The sequence below is a fragment of the Haliotis rubra genome, unplaced genomic scaffold (assembly GCF_003918875.1).
Source record: "Haliotis rubra isolate DU_JTF1 unplaced genomic scaffold, ASM391887v1 Scf244, whole genome shotgun sequence".
In the NCBI taxonomy this organism is placed as follows: Eukaryota; Metazoa; Mollusca; class Gastropoda; order Lepetellida; family Haliotidae; genus Haliotis; species Haliotis rubra.
The window spans coordinates 84268-104685 of record NW_025766492.1 but is presented as its reverse complement, the minus strand read 5'-3'; the positions used below and the strand labels follow the sequence as shown (position 1 = coordinate 104685).

At 41.5% G+C, this 20418-nt stretch overlaps 1 protein-coding gene across 6 annotated transcripts in view; it reads left to right on the top strand.

The window, feature by feature from the left end:
- LOC124278992 (RNA-binding protein Musashi homolog 2-like) overlaps positions 1-20418 on the top strand; it is a 94107-nt gene that overhangs the window by 35155 nt on the left and 38534 nt on the right. For all 6 annotated transcript variants that reach the window (XM_046714786.1, XM_046714784.1, XM_046714783.1 and 3 more), the window contains exon 7: positions 4951-4999. In XM_046714786.1, the coding sequence (XP_046570742.1) occupies positions 4951-4999 (49 nt within the window). The remainder of the gene's footprint in view (positions 1-4950; positions 5000-20418) is intronic.

Sequence of the window (20418 nt, the reverse complement as noted above, 5' to 3'; positions counted from 1 at the left end):
ACCAACTGGTATCAAGCAGGTGTCATGCTGTTAACCACTAGTTTGTTTGGTCAGGATATGAAAATTGTACAGTAAAATAGTGTTTATCACACAATGAAGATCAGTGATATGTCTCCACAAAGCAATGCACACAGATTTGAAACATTTCTCTGGAAATAATTGTTGTTGTTTTTAAAAAATGCCTGCATTATCTCAGTGTTGCTGTTACTAATGGGTTTTTTGTGTGAATTCCCATGAAATTAAGGTTCATTGTCCTCAAAAGTGTTAAAATATCCCTTCACTTCCTAAACACTTGTTTGTGTTGATACTTACTCCCCTCAGTAGCATTACATGAATATTCATTATCATGGCATTAAGATGATCGTAACTCCTATGATTTATCATACCTAAAATAGTTTCACTGTTGGGATAATCTTAACTTATTACCTCGGACATAGACACAAGAATAATCTTATGGTACATAGCTCCCATACGTTAAGATGAACTTGGTCTGTCTCACCGTCCCTGCACCACATTATGTTCTCTACTACCTTGCCCTCCCTGCTGTGCTAAAGCCTTTAATGAAGTAAGTCTAGATTTCCCCAGGTTCTGAATCTCCCATCTGACTGGGCTCCTTTTCGATATAAATGGGATTATTTGTTACTATCAACATTATTTATATTCAGAGACTAAACGTTGGCTTAACATGAACTGTGCTTGTGTTGGCACTAAAGCTGCTTTGGGCAAGTAGGCTAGTTGTGTTCCGGTTGTTGTAATCGTGTCTTGTTAGCAGGATTTGACAAATCGATTGCGTCAGTGTTGGTTGTTAGCAGGATTTGACAAAACGATTGCGTCAGTGTTGGTTGTTAGCAGGATTTGACAAAACGATTGCGTCAGTGTTGGTTGTTAGCAGGATTTGACAAAACGATTGTGTAAGTCTTGGTTGTTAGCAGGATTTGACAAAACGATTGTGTCAGTGTTGGTTGTTAGCAGGATTTGACAAAACGATTGCATCAGTGTTGGTTGTTAGCAGGATTTGACAAAACGATTGCATCAGTGTTGGTTGTTAGCAGGGTTTGACAAAATGATTGTGTCAGTGTTGGTTGTTAGCAGGGTTTGACAAAATGATTGTGTCAGTGTTGGTTGTTAGCAGGACATTTGACAAAATGATTGACAAAACGATCAGTGTTGGTTGTTAGCAGGGTTTGACAAAATGATTGTGTCAGTGTTGTTGTTTGGGTTTGACAAATGATTGTGTCAATGTTGGTTGTTAGCCAAAATGATTGTGTCAGTGTTGGTTGTTAGCAGGGTTTGACAAAATGATTGTGTCAGTGTTGGTTGTTAGCAGGATTTGACAAAACGATTGCGTCAGTGTTGGCTGGTATGTCAGCAGCTATAACCAGTCGGTGACAAGATCCTTTCCTATTTCTCTACATGACTCCCTGACCCCATCAGGACAAGTAGATATCATGACAAGTTTGTCAGTTTTATGTCACAACTGTCTCCTCCGATCCAGTCCTTATGAATATGCCTTTGTTCTTGTTGGTTTAAAATGGCACTAAATGTGGGGTGTGCTGCTGGGCTTTGTGAAGATCTCTGAGGGATTCATCCATCATAATCTGTCACTCGCCTGCCATTGGTGTCATGCGATGTAGGAATAGTGTTGTCATGGAAAAGATCCATGATTAAGCTCCATCGTTGACGGATTTGTTCATACTCTGATACTACACTGACTTTGATGTCGGGATCTAAGCAGTATTAAATATGTTGAAATTAATCGTGTGTTACTGTAATCTTCATGTCCAGTATTTGCAGGTATATATGATTGTGTGATATTAAAATCAGTTTGTGGAACATTATGCTTGACTGACTGGCAGTGTTGACTTTACCAGAGCATTATTAAATGTTGCTGAAGTTGGGAAAAACTCAGTCCAATGTCCTTGGTAGAAAGTAATTGAAAGATCAGCTTTGAATAAACACTGTTAGCAAAGGACTTGGCTTGTTGACTGTGGTGGGAAGTTTAATATGGTAGGGTTGTTTTGGTCTCTCTCTCGGGATTTGCCAGAACAATATCTTGGCTCCTGGGCGCTCTCCTGCATGGAGGTCAATAAAGGTGGTGATGCTGTCAGTCCAAGTTTGTTCGTTAATTCCAGCACCAAGAGGAAGGCCAGCATACTAACACAACAGTGCTGCCCTCTAGTAGCTGGATTGTGTTTGTCTTTTCGGGAAATCGGGAAATGTCTTTGTAGATGAGTTTGTCAAGTCCAAGATGAATTTTGTCTATCCATCCAATTTGGCACGGGTTGTTTGGACAGCGCAGTGAAACAATGGAATATTGTGAGCTGGCAAATTATTTCTCATGTGTCTGCCTCCACTGTGAGTGTTGAGAAAAGACAGTATTGCATTGACAATTTTCCCCATTCAGCCATAAAGGCAATTTTGAAGTTGCGAAACATTCATCAATTGGAGAGATGTTATTAAAATTTTGAGCTCCCAATCTGTCAAGTGCTAAGGGACATGAAGGACCGAGGAAAGTTATCAAAGAATAAAAAAGTCCAGTAAAGAAATGGCAGAATTATTCCATTTTGTTTTAAATTTGACAATTTTAGATGTGAGTATTATTATTCAAAATAGAGAATTTTGAAAACAGATGTGTCTGCACTTTAAACTACAGATAAACATGGCCGAGTTTCCTTGTGGAATGGTACACCTACGCATTGACAATAGGCACTGTGGGGAGGCTTCCACTATCTTAATCACACACACTGACAGACAGACAAGCCGGTATGGCATCCACCTCCACCTTTAGAAAACACTTGCCAAGAAATTAACTGAAAAGTGTACCTAAAGAAATACAACAGAAACAGAACTTCGGAGAGTTAGTTGTAACGCTGTGAAGTCAGACTTTGTCCAGCATTGATGGAAGCTGTGGGTGGGAATATACACTCATATACCACGGCCTCCAGGACTAGTTCAAGGTTATGTCCCGGGCAGGATGTTGTTAAGCATTACTGACAGCCGATAGGGTGACTTGTCATGGCATTTTAAACAGATTGTTGCACAGTCAGATTGCCATGGTATAACATGGTCAGATTCATATGGAATGTTTGGTGAAGATAACCTTCTTTCCCAGTCCTCCTGGAGGTCACAGGCTCCAAGCAACTCCAGCAGTAGTTAGACCCTGTGAGGAGGCATGCATTATATATGACCACCTGGTGTAGGCCCAGACAGAATATTAGGCAAGAGTTGATTAGGAAGCTGAGACTATGGTGTAACATACAATCAGGATGATGGGCTGGTATTGGCAGGCTGAGGACACACAGTCCTACCTATATAGCAAATCTCAGTCTTTACTTGAACATCGGTTGTGAATTCAACTAGGACTTTAGAAAACTTCTTTTGGTGGGGACTTGTTGGGCCCTCATGTAAACATTCCTTGGTAGTCTCCTTGGTTTAATAGTTCAGGATTGCTGATGATAGTGTATTAGATGTAAACTGTAAGTTATCATGGAGTTATCAGACGTACTTGTGGCGAGCCCTGAACCTTTCTGAATACCTCAGTCGAGGAAGAATATTTTATGATATTTTGTGAAATCTGTAACTATTTCCATTTTATTATGTCTGGCAGTAAGGAACATATTGTTCCCCTGAATATCTTTTGGGCCAGTATTAAACCTGAATTACAGAATTTATACTCTCCCTACACGTCCAGTATAGCGACAACTGGCTTGTCTCTCTGCCAATAAGCTCACTATGATTGATACATGTTAAACAATGTAGTTGATGGGATGTCATAGGATGGGTCACTTTTCTCATCTCCTGGGATGAAAGCTCCAGCAGGCGTTTAACACATCTGGCCACAAATTATCGTAATCATCCAATCAAAAGGTCTTTAAGTCATTGGTACATTTGACCTGGTTATACACCAGTTATGTGGGACATATTCCCCAATTATCGGCTATGTAGTTCTGCTGAACTTTACCAAAGCCTGTACATCAGCCACAGGATTCAAATTTTGTTGAGGCCACTTAAAATGTGAACTTTTCTATTTCTCCTGCCTTGTTGGCTGACCTACATTATGGCTGACACACAATTATCCAATAAAAGTGCAGTCAAGCTTTGGGAAGCTATGGGAAGTTTGAATTGAGAAAAAACCTGAAAGACTGTTAATTTTTTTTTGAAGGCAGCTACTTCTTGCCTGAAGCTCGAATATTTCTTAGCATAAACGGGGGCGGTTGGGTAGGCTAGTGGGTAAAACGTTGGCTAGTCACGACGAAGACCCGGGTTCGATTACCCACATGGGGACAATGTGTGAAGCTATAATGATAATAAAAAAGATTTGAATAAATAATGTGTCGTTCCTGTTAATTATGGCCTTTTAACATTGAAGTATTTTTACCTTGCTATTGACTGGTATGGTTATAAGAACATGACCACAGTTTGATGCTGTAGTGATTCCTTGGTTTGACACACCGTGATAATTCTGATAGAACAGATAACGTTACAATAATGGTTGTAGTGCTTGTGTTGAAGACTCCTAAAGGTCTGGGTTAGAACTGGTCTTCAGCAACCCATGTTTGTCATAAGAGGCGACTTACAGGACCAGGTGATCAGGCTTGCCTACTTGGTTGATGCATGCCTTCATTTATCAGTTGGTACATTGATGCTTATGCTGTCAAGCACAGGATTCTCCTGTCCAGGCTCGCTTATTCACTAAGTAACTTCAGAAAATTTTGTTATGTGTCTGTTATTTGGTAGGTGTTGATGAATGTAGCACAGAGTGTATTAATGTGTTTTTATTTTTATGGCCCTGTTACAAATGCTGTTTAAGCGTTAATGAAAGAATATCTATAAAAGTTAATCTGTTTTAGCAGAAGGAAATGTTTTGATTTACTGTGATACATGTTTATGATTTGCGAGACTCTCAAGAGTGAATTCAGAATCTTAATAAGTGGTCTTTTATTTTTTCAGATTGAAGACGCGATGCTTATGTTTGACAAGACAACCAACAGACATAGAGGTTTGTGTGTTAACATAGCAACTGTTGCATCATGGGTACTCATAAATAAACAAGATGGCTGGTAAGATTGGGACAAGGAGGTCCTTTTCACGCAAACAGGGAGGGGTATATCATTTCGGCAGTGGTGGGGGAAGCTATCACTTCTATCCAGCAACTTCACTCATCAACATCACTGAAAATAAAGACGTACATTAATTGATGAGGAAAAATCCGGAATCATTGGTCCCTTGTCGACAGGTTTATCAGTTGTGTAGGTAACATACTTCTGATTTTACACTCCATTAATACAAGCCCTGGACTGAAGAAGAAAAAAAGTAGAATGAAATATGCTTCTGTTGTAGACATTTTTCTAACCTCTCTCACCCAGCCTGACAAAGTTCCCACGAATAGTTGCATCTGCAGGGGGGGAACCGCCCACTGAAACTAAACACACTGAGAAAAGCAAAGGCAGAAACCAGGATGTTGCTTTTGTGTAAGACAACCCAGTCAGTGAGCCCCAGTGTTGTATGGAGGCAGATGATGATATTTGGACAAATGTTCACCCCTAACCCCAAATATTTCAGTAAATGTCAGAAGGAATTTCAGGAACAAAAAGAAGGGTCAGTTGCAAGGGAAGATAACCCTTGTTTGCCCTGGTTTGGGGGTTACGCAAGGAAGTCACTGGGAGGGAGTTCCACACTCTGTTCTTTGAGGGCTGTAACACTGATGGGTAAATTAAGAATTTCTAAATATTTACACAGTAGCACATAAACAGTGCAAAGACGAATTTTATATTTTTGGCTGTGTAGGAGAGTGATTAGGGTCAGGAAAAAAGTGAAGAGTTGTAAGGAAAGTATTATCTGAAACTGAGCTATCGAGTTACTAAATATGATGGGCAACTGCTGCCAACCCTGCTGATTATTTCTGCAAATGGCAGAAAGCTTTATCCCAGGAAGTTTATGATTTGAACGGCAGCTAGAATAAACAGCTGGTGTTTAAACTTGGACTAGGGGGAGGGGGGAAAAGGACTAGAGGGGGAACAGGGCTGGGTGTGGGTTAGCTGGTAGCCAGATCTGTGCCAGACACGCAGAGGAACCTCTAGCAGACATGTGCACTGTATCATGTCGGTTGCTGCTATCATGATATATGGGCAGAGTACGTCTCCCTGAACTGAAGAGGCTATTCCCCAGTGTTAATCCCTAGCGTTGCTCCCTTATCCTATGTTAACAGTAGCAATAAGCATCTCAACTGCCCTCTAGGAGGGTCGGTGCTGGAAGTCTCGGCCTGTCGACTGCCTCATTACTAGCAGCTTTCTCTCACATTCTCTGCATAGTAGTTGGTAGGAAGACAGCACTTACATACCATGCTATTACTTCTAGTCAATGCTCACTGCATCCGTCTGCTAAATGTTCATCTTTTACCCATCCTGCTGCTGAGCAAGGTGTATTATGTGCGTGGATGAGGGGTGATTTGTAGTAGGCATGCCTATTAGCTGTAGAGGCAATGTATGATCCACTAGGCTGACAGTCGGGTAAGGAGTGAGCCGAGGAGGAGACTGTACACCCCGACAGTTCGGCACTCCAGTTCCGCTTGGAGTTGGGGGAGTTCCTGCTCCCGCTGGCTGCTTCTTACGCAAGAGTTGCACTCTAGTTGTAGATGTTTCTGATTGTTCTAAAATCTTACATGATGTATATCTGGTGATTGCTGTAGCAGGGTAGATGATGTTGCCGCCGTAGAGGTAGTGTCGTTGTAGTTGTAACAGCAACTGTAGTAGATGTAGCTGCTTTAGAAGCTTCGTGGTTCTGTAGTCCTAGAAAGGTGATGACCGTAGTCTTCTTGGTTCTGCTAGCTGATAGTTCTAGTTAGATTTAGATAGATCATTTCAGGTTTGTGATTTTTCATGGAGGATATTCTATTCTGGAGTACTTAGGCTGCATCGTTCCCTGGAGTAGCAGGATGCCTGGTGTGGATTGTTATAAGAATGGTGTCAGATAATTACTACGATCATGACAGGCGCAGAGCTCCAGCTTGTGTGACCTCCTCGTATGGAGCAACTATTAAGTCCAACTATGTGCCACCTCTAGGTGTTGGCCATTAAGGCATCAATTGGCGTCATTCTATGACTCTAGTTAGTGTCCACGTTGAAGATGATTGTTTGGGTGGACGACTTCATGTGATAATCTTTGGAGTACTGATCGTGAGGATGCAAAAGCCTTTTGCAAATGAAAGAAAACTGAGCTAGATTGAATTAATGGCCGAGACAAAGCCAAGTTGTGATTTGGGTTTGGAGACAACTGTCAATGTTTGTGAAGGAAGTAATTTTCCACAAGGACGTCACATCACTTGAGCTGGAATTGATCGGTGGTTTTGGCGTCTGGTTTTGGATGGCAAATCTCAATATTTCGAAGGAGTCTGAGCGACCATCTTTGGCTGGAGATGGAGTCAATATCGCGGTGTTTGCCCAAGTTGACAGCGTAGCGAGGTGAGAACACCATTCTGTCTTCTGGTGGACGATGGCGACGGCATCTGGGCAAGTCTGGCTCCGCTTCACGCTTCGTAGAAAGTAGTTCCTGTGTATGTAGAAAGTAGTTCCAACAATAGCATATATTTGAAAATTCATCTTTTGTTATGTCAGTAAGTCATTTTAAAGAGTCGCATTAGTTTGTTCAAGTTGCCACATGCATGACAGAATTATGACATGTCTTACATGTATTTATTTATATCTCTATGAATATATGTTTGCATCAAAATGAATGTCAAATGGATGGCCTCATGAAACCAAATGCAATGCAATATATTTTAATACGATTATTTTTTCACTTGATAACTATGTGAAACTGTTCATATATAACAATGCACTTGGTGAGGGATTATGGGTGCTGGAAAGGATGAGGCAATGTGGTTGTGACTTTGTGTCTCGAGATACGCTGTCGATTGATCGCTTCTAGGTACTGCTTGAGACACAACTGATTTCAGTAATAGAGTGGGTGAGGCAGACAGTATTAGCAGAGTAAACAGGCATACCACCATAGATAAATGGACTCAATCAGATTATGGTATTGGAACGTGTTCATCTAGATGGATGAGTGTATTCTATTACACAAAATAAGCAATGGCAGGCCACAAATGAAATCTATTCCAATTCGGACTAACTGTCCGTGTGGATGCAAGTCGGCATTTCTCTTGGATACCTACCATGATTCATTTACATCCAATATATCTCGATAAATTTATTGAAACATCATTCGTGTAGATAAGTACTATTTTGCCTGCCATTCTACCATTTTGACAAGCCAGGGCAGTATATAGGAGGACCGGAAGGGCTTCGATGCATGTGTAGAGATGTTGATTTCTGAAGAAAGAGGCAGTGATCAATATGGTGTAGTTGGCGGTGACCTCAATACGATCCGAGTCGGCGTTCCCAGTGGGGCTAAGTACGTCATGATGGCCATTGATTGGGAACTTGTAATTCCCCTGGGCCCGCTCTCCAGTCTGCCCGACATGCTGCTTTCCCTACAACAGGTTTTGCATTAGTGTATATATGACCTTCCCTCCCACCCACAAATTGCTAAGAGACATCTATTTGTAGAGCTTGCGCAGACACCCTGTATGGCGAATCTAGAACATGTTCTCGGACCATTGCAAGTAATGTACCCATTCCGGTCAGGTTTCATTTCATAGGAATAGTCATTATTTGTTGTGTGTGGCAACATTTATATAAATGTTCTGAGGGAGTTGGGTAATAATTTCCTGGCAACTGGCGCTGTTGTTTGTGTGGAACTGTTTGCCATGGCTATCAAAATAAAAAGTAAATATTTTCATAATTGATTCAGTTCAGTAGTGTGATTAATTTCTGAGTTTTGTTATCATTTGAAGTTGTCGCTGACCCAATAAAAATATCTTTAAAAGTTAGAAAAGTTGTAGAAAAAACACTTGACAGGAAAGTTGTAAGTGGAGAAGTATGTAATCTTGTGACAAGAAGTGGAATCCCTTGTGGCATGTCTCAGACTCTGCTATACATGTTATGATATACAACACTCTCTCATATGTGTTATAATATACAAGACCTATGCGAGCCATATAAAGAATAGCACCCTCACATGGTCAAAATATGATGTACATTGAGATATGGAACTTTAATGTACATTGGAGCTACAAGATAGGGATAGAATAGTGTGACAAGATAGGGACAGAATAGTTTCACAAGATAGGGATAGAAGACCTTCACAGGATAAGGATAGAAAAGTTTAGAAGATAAGGACAAAGTAGTGTCACATACTCTTAAAAGACCCTGACAAGACAGGGATAGAATTGTCTCACAAGACAGGGATAGAATAGTCTCCCAAGATTGAGACATAATAGTCCCATAACAGGGACAGAATAGTTTCACAAGATAGGGATTGAATAGTCTCCCAAGATAGGACTAGACTAGTCTGACACGAAAGGGGCAGAATAGTCTCGCATTCTCACAAGATAGATATAGAATCGTCTTACAAGACAAGCACAGAATTCAAGACCCGTGTAACTCCCCATAACGGCCATGTAAACTCGCATCACTAACTCCAGGGGTCAAGAGAAAGGGAAAAATGAGACAAGCATCACTGAACACCAAATCCTGAGACACATTGTGAACAATACACAGAATATAGGCACACGAGTATGGGTTGTGCTCCATTGCCATGGTCTTGTCGTCAGAAGGATAAAGCAACTTGCCGATCAGCCCTGCATGGGGCCCATCGGCCTTGTTGGCATTGTCACCAATCACAATGGGTCCTCATCATCCACTGATACGTGTTAACAGCCCTGTGTGGAGTTCAGCTTCTATTCCTCTGTCATAGGCTGGCTTTTTCTGAAGGTTATTTGAACTTGCAAATTATGATAAATTGAACCAAACCTGGTGTTAGTGTAGGTGAAATTGTTTCGAGATTCTTATAATTGTTCTGGCTTCATTTCAAAGGGTTTTTTCTGCTTGCATCACTCAAGATTTGTTGAACTTTGTGAAATGTCCCTGTCTGGAGGCAGTTGCAATTCCTATTGTGTAAACAGCAGTTGTTAGGAAGTCTTTGTCAGCAGGTGCCCCTCTGCAGGGACTGTTGCCAGAAGGAGGTATGCAAATTATTGCCAGGTGAAAATCTGAGGGATAAAAACTGCACAATATCCAGAGGGCAATGTTACGAGTTTAACAAAATTTGTTTGGAGATTTTGCAACAGAAAAAGATAGATAAATCTTTTAAACAACACTCCAGGAATTTGCACCAAACAGATTGGCCTTATAAAGGTAGTGTTCAAATATTTAGATGATAAAATTGAAAAAATGAGTGGTATTGTAACTGGGAAATTGAGCTGAACTGTGTTGCAGCCAATCAGGAGATAGGAAGAGAAGGGGATATCAAGTGTTTATTACATGGCAGGATGGGCCATTAGTGAAGGAATGGTGCATGGCGGGGAATAATAGATGGCAAGGAAAAACAGACATTTAGATTATAGACCAGTAATAACTTGATATATTTGACAGATAGTGTTCAGTTTTAGTGATAGCGTAAGAACTCTGAAGACATAATTGTGGTTGTAGTTTTATGCAAGTCAGTATTAAAGTAACCTTGACAACAAACAGAAATGGTCAGATATAATTCCCAGATACAGATCATGCAGTTGTTACAGTTTGAAGGTCTGTCTAGCTATGAAGGATGTGTAGCCACTTGGACTCTGCTTGCTGTAGGAGAGGTGATGATGGATGGTCTGCAACTGTGAGTGTCTGTTGATGGAAGATAAACAATCCTCACCTTCTGCCTCACTCTGTATCTGTTGGAGAAGTGGTGCCGGTATCTCCCTGGTGTGACATGGTGCCAGTATCTCCTTGGTGTGACATGGTGCCGGTATCTCCCTGGTGTGACATGGTGCCGGTATCTCCCTGGTGTGAGATGGTGCCAGTATCTCCCTGGTGTGAGATGGTGCCGATATCTCCCTGGTGTGAGATGGTGCCGGTATCTCCCTGGTGTGAGATGGTGCCGATATCTCCCTGGTGTGAGATGGTGCCGATATCTCCCTGGTGTGAGATGGTGCCGATATCTCCCTGGTGTGAGATGGTGCGGTATCTCCTGGAGTGAGATGGTGCGGTATCTCCTTGGTGTGAGATGGTGCCATATACCTCCCTGGTGTGAGATGGTGCCAATATCTCCCTGGTGTGAGATGGTGCCGGTATCTCCCTGGTGTGAGATGGTGCCAATATCTCCCTGGTGTGAGATGGTGCTTGGTGTGAGATGGTGCGATATCTCCCTGGTGTGAGATGGTGCCGGTATCTCCCTGGTGTGAGATGGTGCCGGTATCTCCCTGGTGTGAGATGGTGCCGATATCTCCCTGGTGTGAGATGGTGCCGATATCTCCCTGGTGTGAGATGGTGCCGGTATCTCCCTGGTGTGAGATGGTGCCGGTATCTCCTTGGTGTGAGATGGTGCTGATATCTCCCTGGTGTGAGATGGTGCCGATATCTCCCTGGTGTGAGATGGTGCCGATATCTCCTGGTGTGAGATGGTGCCGGTATCTCCCTGGTGTGAGATGGTGCCGGTATCTCCCTGATGTGAGATGGTGCCGGTATCTTCTTGGTGTGAGATGGTGCCGGGTTTCTTCTTGGTGTGAGATGGTGCTGGTATCTCCCTGGTGTTACATGGTGCACTTATGTTTCGGGTCTAAGATGGTTCCAATATCGCCATGGTGAGATGGTTCCAATATCGCCATGGTGAGATGTGTACCCGGAGCAATTATATCCTTATCTTCTTGGTGAGATGGTACCAAGGTCTCCCTGGTCGGAGATTGCATCAATATATTCCAAGTATGAGATAGCACAAATATATATCCCAAGTAAGAGATGGTGCCATTATGTCCCAAGTATGAGATCAAGCCAATATCTCCATGCTGTAAAATATTGTCAATATGTGCCTGGTGTGAAATTGGCCAATGTCTCCCTAATTTCACAAAGATAAAGCCAATATCTCCCTGATGAGAGATGGTGCCAATATCTCCCTGATGCAAAGATGGCTCCAATATCTCCGTTGTATGAGATGGTGTTAAGATATCACTGGTGCTAGATCTTGCTAACATCTTCCTTGTGTGAGATAGTGACAATAATACAGGTTCTGTTGCCAGGTCAAAGTTTGGCCTCTATAACATCTGAAATTATTTTTCATTGACTTGGATGTCCTATTCATCCATCAAGACAGTGACAGCCAAGAGGGCAGGCTGTAACCCTCCAGTGATATTTGTAAAAATACCAACTTCCTGGGAGTTGAAGAATTCCAGACAGCTGACCCAAATTCAGGTTAAATGGCAAGATGATGCACTGTGGTAATATACATGTGCAGGAACAAGTTGCCTACGTCAGTGAAGGGCAGGCTATTAGAGGCCAGTAGATGTAGAAGCTGATGAGGTAGCACATCAACATTCACAGATGTAGCCGAACTTGCAAAGCCCTACCACTTCCTGTTTCAGAGCCAACACATGACCTTGAACAGATACAGCAAGGTCAAAGAGTTCAGACATTTTGACTCATTAGCGACAGTTAAACATACATGTCTTGTAAAGCTGGATGCAGTCAGCTGAATCTTTACGGCTGCCTCTGTATCTACGCTGCTGCTGCCACTCCAGCGCCGCCGTGGTGTGTTCATCGGCATACGTAGTGTGCTGTGGATCTGCTGTATTTTGTGAAAGGTCTTGTTGTAAAAATACTTTTCATAGTTTCCTTTATATGTTGAATTTGCTCCGCAATGGAATTTTTCCAGCAATAGATATTTTTATGCCATATTAACAACGTCTGAAATTCGTGTTTATTTGTCTTGAACGAATGATGTCTTGAAAGCCATGCAGAACATTGTAAAATGCTGCATCATTTTCATCAAAAGATGCTCAGACATCAGCGCCACTGTAGTAGAAATTCCTAGCTGACAAGAGCCTTCATCATAAATGTCCATTTTAATTTCCATCTTGGTAAATGCGAGTGCCTTTCATCAGAATGAGTAAAGTTGGAGGCCTTTCATTCACCTTTCATCCTGTCAAAAAACATTAGTTAATAACAAGAATGGGAGGAAATCAGCAGAAGTGGGCCAGAAATATAAAAGACTGCCAGCCTTTGGTCTATGTAGACCTTTCTTAATTAAAGACATCTCTTCCACCTCACGTCCTGAACATTTTGCCTCAGGCAAAGCTCAAGAGTTTGTGGGTTATGTTATTAACATCATATTTTGTGATATTGCCATTATGGCAAACAAAATGTGAGTTCGTCCTGATCCAAGCTTCCTTCCTAATCAAAGGCATCTTTTTAAATGACGGATATCTGGGAACAGATTACATCTAAGCTGGGAACATGGTAACATGTGCGTAAATTGGCTTAACTTTCACCCTTCTGCTGGAGTTTGCAGTCCTTCCAATGTCAGTGTGTAGCTTGGCTAATAATCATATGTCGGTTTGCCCTCCAGCAGCTAAAATGAATTCTAACAGAAGCAAGCCATTGAGTCTGGTTAAACACAAACTACTTTCCTCCATGGCGAAAACAGTCGCTCGGGACAATTTTGGTCCATCACGCAAAGAACTGTTGATTTTCTGACATTTCACGAGAAAAAAAGAAAACATGAAAGCCCAAGTTGAAATTGTCCTGTGCCTATTAAAATCTTGGGAATAATTGCATTGGCTATGAAATTGCGAGGCAGGGGGAAGCGGCTATTGGTTCATCAAATGTCACAAACCGTTTAACCTGTAATCTAATGCTAACTTACTTCATTAGAGAGTGCCGATTAATATGCTGGTCAGGTGGAGGGGGACATGCAAGGTTGAGGGTCAGGTCGGCTTGTAAGTCGTGTGCTAATTACGGATGGGAGAAGATTTTCTGCAATGTTTGGGAAGTATGTTAATTATCCGGTATTGTACATTGGCTGAGATCTGGCTTGAGGCCTTTAGGAGAAAGCACTCAATGAAATTGATGCGGATATTTCACCAGCAAATTGAACAAGTTGATAGGACTACCTTGCAGGATGGGATCTGTATAAGCCCTTGCATTCGGAGTTAGGCATATCTCAGCGAAACCTCAATTCATCTGTACGTGTTTGGCTTTGCACAATTTCAAAAATTAGATTAATAATACTTGAGGAATGATCCCCTTTATTGGCTGGTTTCTATGGCAACCACTAAGAAGGGGCATATGGGCTAGATATGAGAGTGCGAGATCCCGAGAAACAGGCTAGATAAAGATTTAGTGTTGGGTGGTGCCATTACTGAAGAATAGTCGGAATGGTGGTCTTCAGCAAATGGATCAGTTCTGTAAGCGTGTGACGGTTATGTTGTCTGTCGGACTGCCAGCCAGCGCAGAATGAACCAGGAACATTGTATTGATTTTGAAGACGAAGAAGATCGCTTTTCTGAGCCTCCACTGATGAAAAAGTGACTTCCAGTTTATCTCTCCAGTCAAGTAAAAGCACCATTTTGAAATTGATTGTGATACTTTTTCATTCTCATATATGCCAAGGTGTGAAGAAGACTTCAGTGAAGAAGGTTCTTTGATGCAAATTAAGAGCATGCCAGGAGTGTAGGAATGTATGCCGGCTCTCAGCCTAATTGATATTGCAGGTTAGATGTGGGGGTGCAGCAGGTTAGAGGTAAAAATGGTTGTTGGCAGAATAGCTCCTCTCACTTTAGATTGGCTTCAAGTCACTGACGTCAGAGAAGTTTACTCTGTGGAAAAAACAGATGCCCCAGTTTGACAACTGACAATAATTCAGTATGTCTCGTTTTTGTTAAACACATTGTTTTCTGTAAAAACAAGTAGTTGTGCATCCCCATCAGACGTTAGGCTATGTTGCTTTTGTCAAGAGGTCTGAACAACAAGAATGTAGGACTCTAGAGGTTTGAAATTCAGAAAGTCTGTTCAAACTAAGATGTGGAATTTGAGACAGCTTTTGCCTCTGTATCAGGTAGTGTATTTGAGGATGTGAAACATTTGCTGATGATAAGGGGGTCGATTGTTGAGGATGTAAGGGGCATTTGCTGATGCGATTGTTGAGGATGTAAGGGGCACATGTTCAGGACATAAGGGGCAAGTATTGACTTGAGAGAAAGGAAATCTGGAAAGTAAAAATAAAACGGCACACATCTGCAGCTCAAGTTGTGCAGTGGAAAGTGGGATCTGGATGAAGTTTTTGCTCCAGTTAAAAAGGAAGTGCCCCTCGTTCCAACTAGTTAGACAGCAGTTAGTTAATGTGTTTCTATATTTGAGTTAAGAATGTTGGTAATGACGTTAATCATATTGGCTGGGGAATATTTCCTGTACAAGGCCCCTGGTGCACATTTAACAAGCTTATTGTTCAAATCTGTGCCTGGAGCTACCAAGATGGCTGAACAGGCCACAGCTCAATATTGGACGTGGAAATGCAGCTAGCCAGTTTGAGGATTTGTTTTTGGATTTTATGGACATTTGTCATTTGTTTGATGGCTGAGAAATACTTCTTGTTGATAAACCTGCCAACAGAATTGAATATTTGAAAACATGCCCTCTGTGATTGGCATCTGGAGGAGGTGGACTTCCTTGTTGTGCCGAGTTCCAGCTGCATCTTTCATCACACTCGGTGTGTTAGTTATCACCAGAAAGAAGCCAATATTAAATGGTTGGCATTTCATGAAGTACAAGATCCGCATTATTACGACATTTGATTTTTCATTTTAAATTTTGGTACAAAAAATCATTGGATTTTGAATTGAATGTGCTAGTTCTTCCTTTTCGTCATTTTATGATGTTTTGGCTTGAGGTTGATGGATTTTAGTTTATTTCAAAAGACGTAGGTAACCCTAGGATGAGAATGGCAAGAGACGTAGGTAACGTTGGGATGAGATATGCTGAACACACTTGCATGTGTCAGCTCGTGTCAGTTGAGTACACTTCCTGATAAAAGCTGGAACTGTACACAGGGGATATCTGGCCTGTCTTCTGAATAATTTACCCACCAAATTATATTTTCTCAGTTGGCTTGGCCCATGATGTGAATATTAATCAATCCACTCTCAGTAAACAGCATTCGTTTTGGAGGCAGTCTTTATCAACGATAACGGAACTATTTTTTAGCCCGACTGGGCAGATTGACAAGCGTGACAGGGTTTGTGAATTAAACATCGTTTGGTTCATTACTCATTAGGTAAGAGCAGGCTAAATATGTCTGATAATGAGTGGAAGAAAATCAATTATAGTAGGCACGAAGTGAGGCTGGTAAAAAAAACTGAATTCCAAGATGTGCAAGATCGTGAGATGGGGGGCGCAAAGGTTGTCAAGTGTGGTACCTTCGTGCCTGTATCCACAGCTTGTTTTTGTGGAATACACGACCGGCCCTGAACATGAATAGCATAAGCAGTTTAAACCAGAGTTTTGAAGGAACACCATGCTTGGTCTGATGTTTGTGAGACACAGATTAGATTACATCATAGTTACTGTGTTTATTTTGCGGTTTTTTTAATCTCAGAAAAGCTGAGGGATTCATTTTATGACAGGATGATACGTTCAGCCGAGTACACCGACACGGAATCCATGCATGTTGAAACACTGACTCTTGGGTTACAAGGAACTGGAATGTCTCTCTCTTTTCTTTTCTTTTTTCTTCTGTGAAATTCCATTTTGATTATATGGTATTGATCACATTATAGGGGCCAATTATATCTCTTGACACAAGGGGCAACAATTTCACATGACATAAGGGGCAGCGATTTTTCATTGGGAAAAGGAGTAAAACACTCCTCGTAATGGCGCTCGTCCTCTAGTGCTAATGCAGGTTATGGCATCAAATGAGATTCTCTATCTGGAGCAATCATAACATTTCGGAAGCTGACAAAAGAAAAACTGATCATAGATCGATGATTTGAGAAGCACTTCCAGGCTGGACAAGCTATGGGTGATCAAGATGGAATCTTTCTCATATTGACGTCTTCACATCAAGAAATTTCAGCAATCGATATTCATCACTCAGTTAGTGTTATTACAATGATGAAGACGAAGGAAAAGCTATTTGATTTCTTTTGCAGTTTGCGCTGTGCCTGTACTGTTTTCTTCTTCATGTAACACAGACATCTGTGAAAGGAACACGCGGGAAATTGATCGAATCCTCTCCATCTCTTTGGTCGTTATCCTCGGATGATGTGCTGCGAGAATTTACATACCTGCTTATTTCCTTGTTATGCAAACTCCAGTTTCTATTAATGTTTGTGTTTGTTTGACTTACGAGTGCAGTTGTTTGTTGAAATTGTGCCGTCTGCTACTGTCACTGTTACAGGAGGTTGTTTGACGTAACTTAGATATAATAAATGCTAAATATTATGGTTATGAGAGGCTTTCAAACCTTAGGTCAGTCAGTAAGGGATAATATAGAAAATATATTCTGTTTGGAAAAAAATCCAACCCAGTACTGGTGAGGTCGGTTTGTCATACAGCTGAACTAGTATCAATGACATTTCTGCATCGGTGGAAAGTTGATAACGTGTAGTCCGACAGGTTTTCTTACCTCAATGATTTGTGTATCGATGGTGATGGTGAACAAATTTTGTAGCAGCATTAATTACGGACAAGAAAACTTAGAGAAAGTTTAGGTTGGCAGGTCAATGAAATGAAACAGAACACATTTGAGGCGTGGGGTCAAACTCCTATCAGATACATTAGATTTATTTCAATATTTAATGTAGCAAATAAAATTTAATTAATCTTATATTTGACAAGGCCTCAAACATCAAAGAAGCCATCCCAAGCGTATATCCATCTTCATGAAGCGGTATATGACTCAATATACAATAGCCATAATGTATGCAGTGTATTCGGATCTCAAAGAGTATTCTTCATGTGATGCTCACATTGGTCCATATCTCTCTGGCCTGCTCAAGAGGAACATTCCAAGCTTTGGGTAAATCTCTAAGCCTGGTGCTATCGATCACTATTATTTTTGACTATCTATAAAGCGATGTTATCCCCTGTGGGAATGGTGGTAAAGTAGATGATTAATGAAGTATGGGATAAGATGGTGGTAGACACTGCAAGTCAGAATGAGAGCTGTAAGGAATCCCATGGAAGACGGCAGGCCCATAGATCTGAGATGTTTGTTGAATTTGGAGATTGGTGTCTTTGTTTAAACGTTTTCGTGTTAAATGTGTATGTTTGGCAGTTCATCAGTGACACTGGCAGAGCCAAAGCAAATATATACATAAAGGGGTTTTTATCACCAGGATGAAATCTCAGAATTAGGATATATTTAAAATTAAATCCTAGTTAATGTATAATAGATATGTAATAGCAGCTGTAGTTGCTACCAAATTGGATATTGACAAATGTTTTGAGGGTTCCTTACATTCCTTTGTGGAACGATAATGACTGTGAATCTCCAGTCCACACGACCTGACCTTCAGTAGCAAGCACCTGCTTATGTTGTTGTTAATCAGTAATGAAGTATTTCCACTTAATGAAATACTGGACACCACAAGTCTCTGGTGCATACCTGGCCTTCACATCATTATTCCATCCTGATCATCACCTGTACTGGGTAATATGGATCAGGTGCTCGGTGATCTGGATCTGGTGTGCTCGTTAGTCGGCAGGATCAGTTTGATTCCGATGTTCGTCGTGTGAATTCCTTGTTAGGTGTAGCCCAGTGGTTACAGCATCGTTTGTCGTCATAAAGACGAGGGTTTGATTCCCAAGATGGTCACAGTTGGTTAAGACCACTTCTGCTACTGTCATATTGCTAGTATATTGCTGTAAATGTCTGTCCATCGTTGGGTCTTATAGCAGATAAAGATAACTCAAGATAAAATAATGCAAGGGCTAATGACAAGTATGATTCTATCTCCCTGAGCACAGTTTCTAATCCAGTGCTATCACAGTGATCATTGGCTCAGATGAAAATATAGATGAATCTGTAGCAGTTCTTTCGAAGTCATTGTGGCTGAGTGTAATTGAGCCCCACTGGTGTCAGAAGCCAGATTCTGGTGTATTGAGCATGCAGTCATTGGCCAGGCTTATAACGCCCTGTATTGCCACCATAAAACATAGCCTTTCAATATCCAAACCCGGCCTTTATCTACCCATAACATTTAATGGGACAGCTTTATCGAAGGCTAAGCCACAGAGATTATTCCAAAGTCGGAATTAAATAACGCGTTTGTTCCTTGGTTTTGATTAATTATTACCCAGAATGTTTATACTTAATGAAAAAAGAAAATTGAATTGACTAACATGTCGGACGTCGTGTGATATATACAAGACGAGCTTATATTTATCGAGTGTCGGGCAGGGAGGACCCCAGAGAGTTTGTTGGACTATATGTAAATTGTCTATGAGGATTTACCAATCAATGCTTGTGGCCTGGCTGAGCATAATGAGATTTGATCCGAAGTCTCGGACGGCACATCAGGTCGGCCATGTTGGTTCCCCTCTTGGTCTCTTGTTATTCCATGCCAATAGGTTGCACCGGGGGAACACTTGGCTTGTGCATTCCCGAGCTGAGCGGGGAGAGAAAACTTAATCACTATTTTGTGCTGCATGATAGGCAGCCATTACTTTCAGTTGAAGGTATTGCCAATTGTTATAAAGTAACACATTTAATGGGAGGTAATGGTAGGTAGAGTATTGAAATTGTCCACAGGCTGGGGGATGCCAACTAATAAAAGCAGGCAGGAAAGAAAGTGGTTATCAAAATTCCCATCTTGAAACAGTCTCTACTATTTCCATAGTAATCATGCTTGAGTACTGTAATCACATGACCAAATACCCCTAATCACATGATCATCACATGACCAAATAGAACACACTAGCTGTTGTGGCCTCCTTTCACTTTCATTGCTTTCCCGCCGCGGACTTTCAAGACTGAGACGATAATGCAGCTGTGATAAAGGTGGCAGTGCCAGGCCACTGTAGAATGTCTCGGTATTACCGGCCAAGTCGGCTTCGCAATTACTGCCTTCCATTGTAACAATCGCTTCCCTCTCGCCATGGCCGCCATTATCCCCTCCAGCGAATAAACCCTTATGAATATAAATTGACCTTCCAGCTCACCGACTTGAGATTGAAAGTGACTTGAGTGGAGTGGCACATTAGACAAGGTATCTAGAGGCATGTATATCACACTGCTGTTAAGCCATGGATCCTTCATCCCTCTGTATATGCCCCACCCCCCTGCCCCACATCCCACAACCTTGTGTCCCCTCTCCCCCATTGATTTGACAGTTACCTATTCAGAATTTACACTGTAGACAAAATAGATAGTGGCAGAAATGGCATCTCTCCGTTGTTGAGTGGGATGATAAAATATCATAAGCTGACTCGTGTTATTTTGTTAATGTTGAAGCTCCCTGCAGTGTTGGGGATTCCTCGCACAGTGGTGTGAGGAGGAGAAATATGTGTATTCACTGCGTATAACACAGCGTCTTGTCAC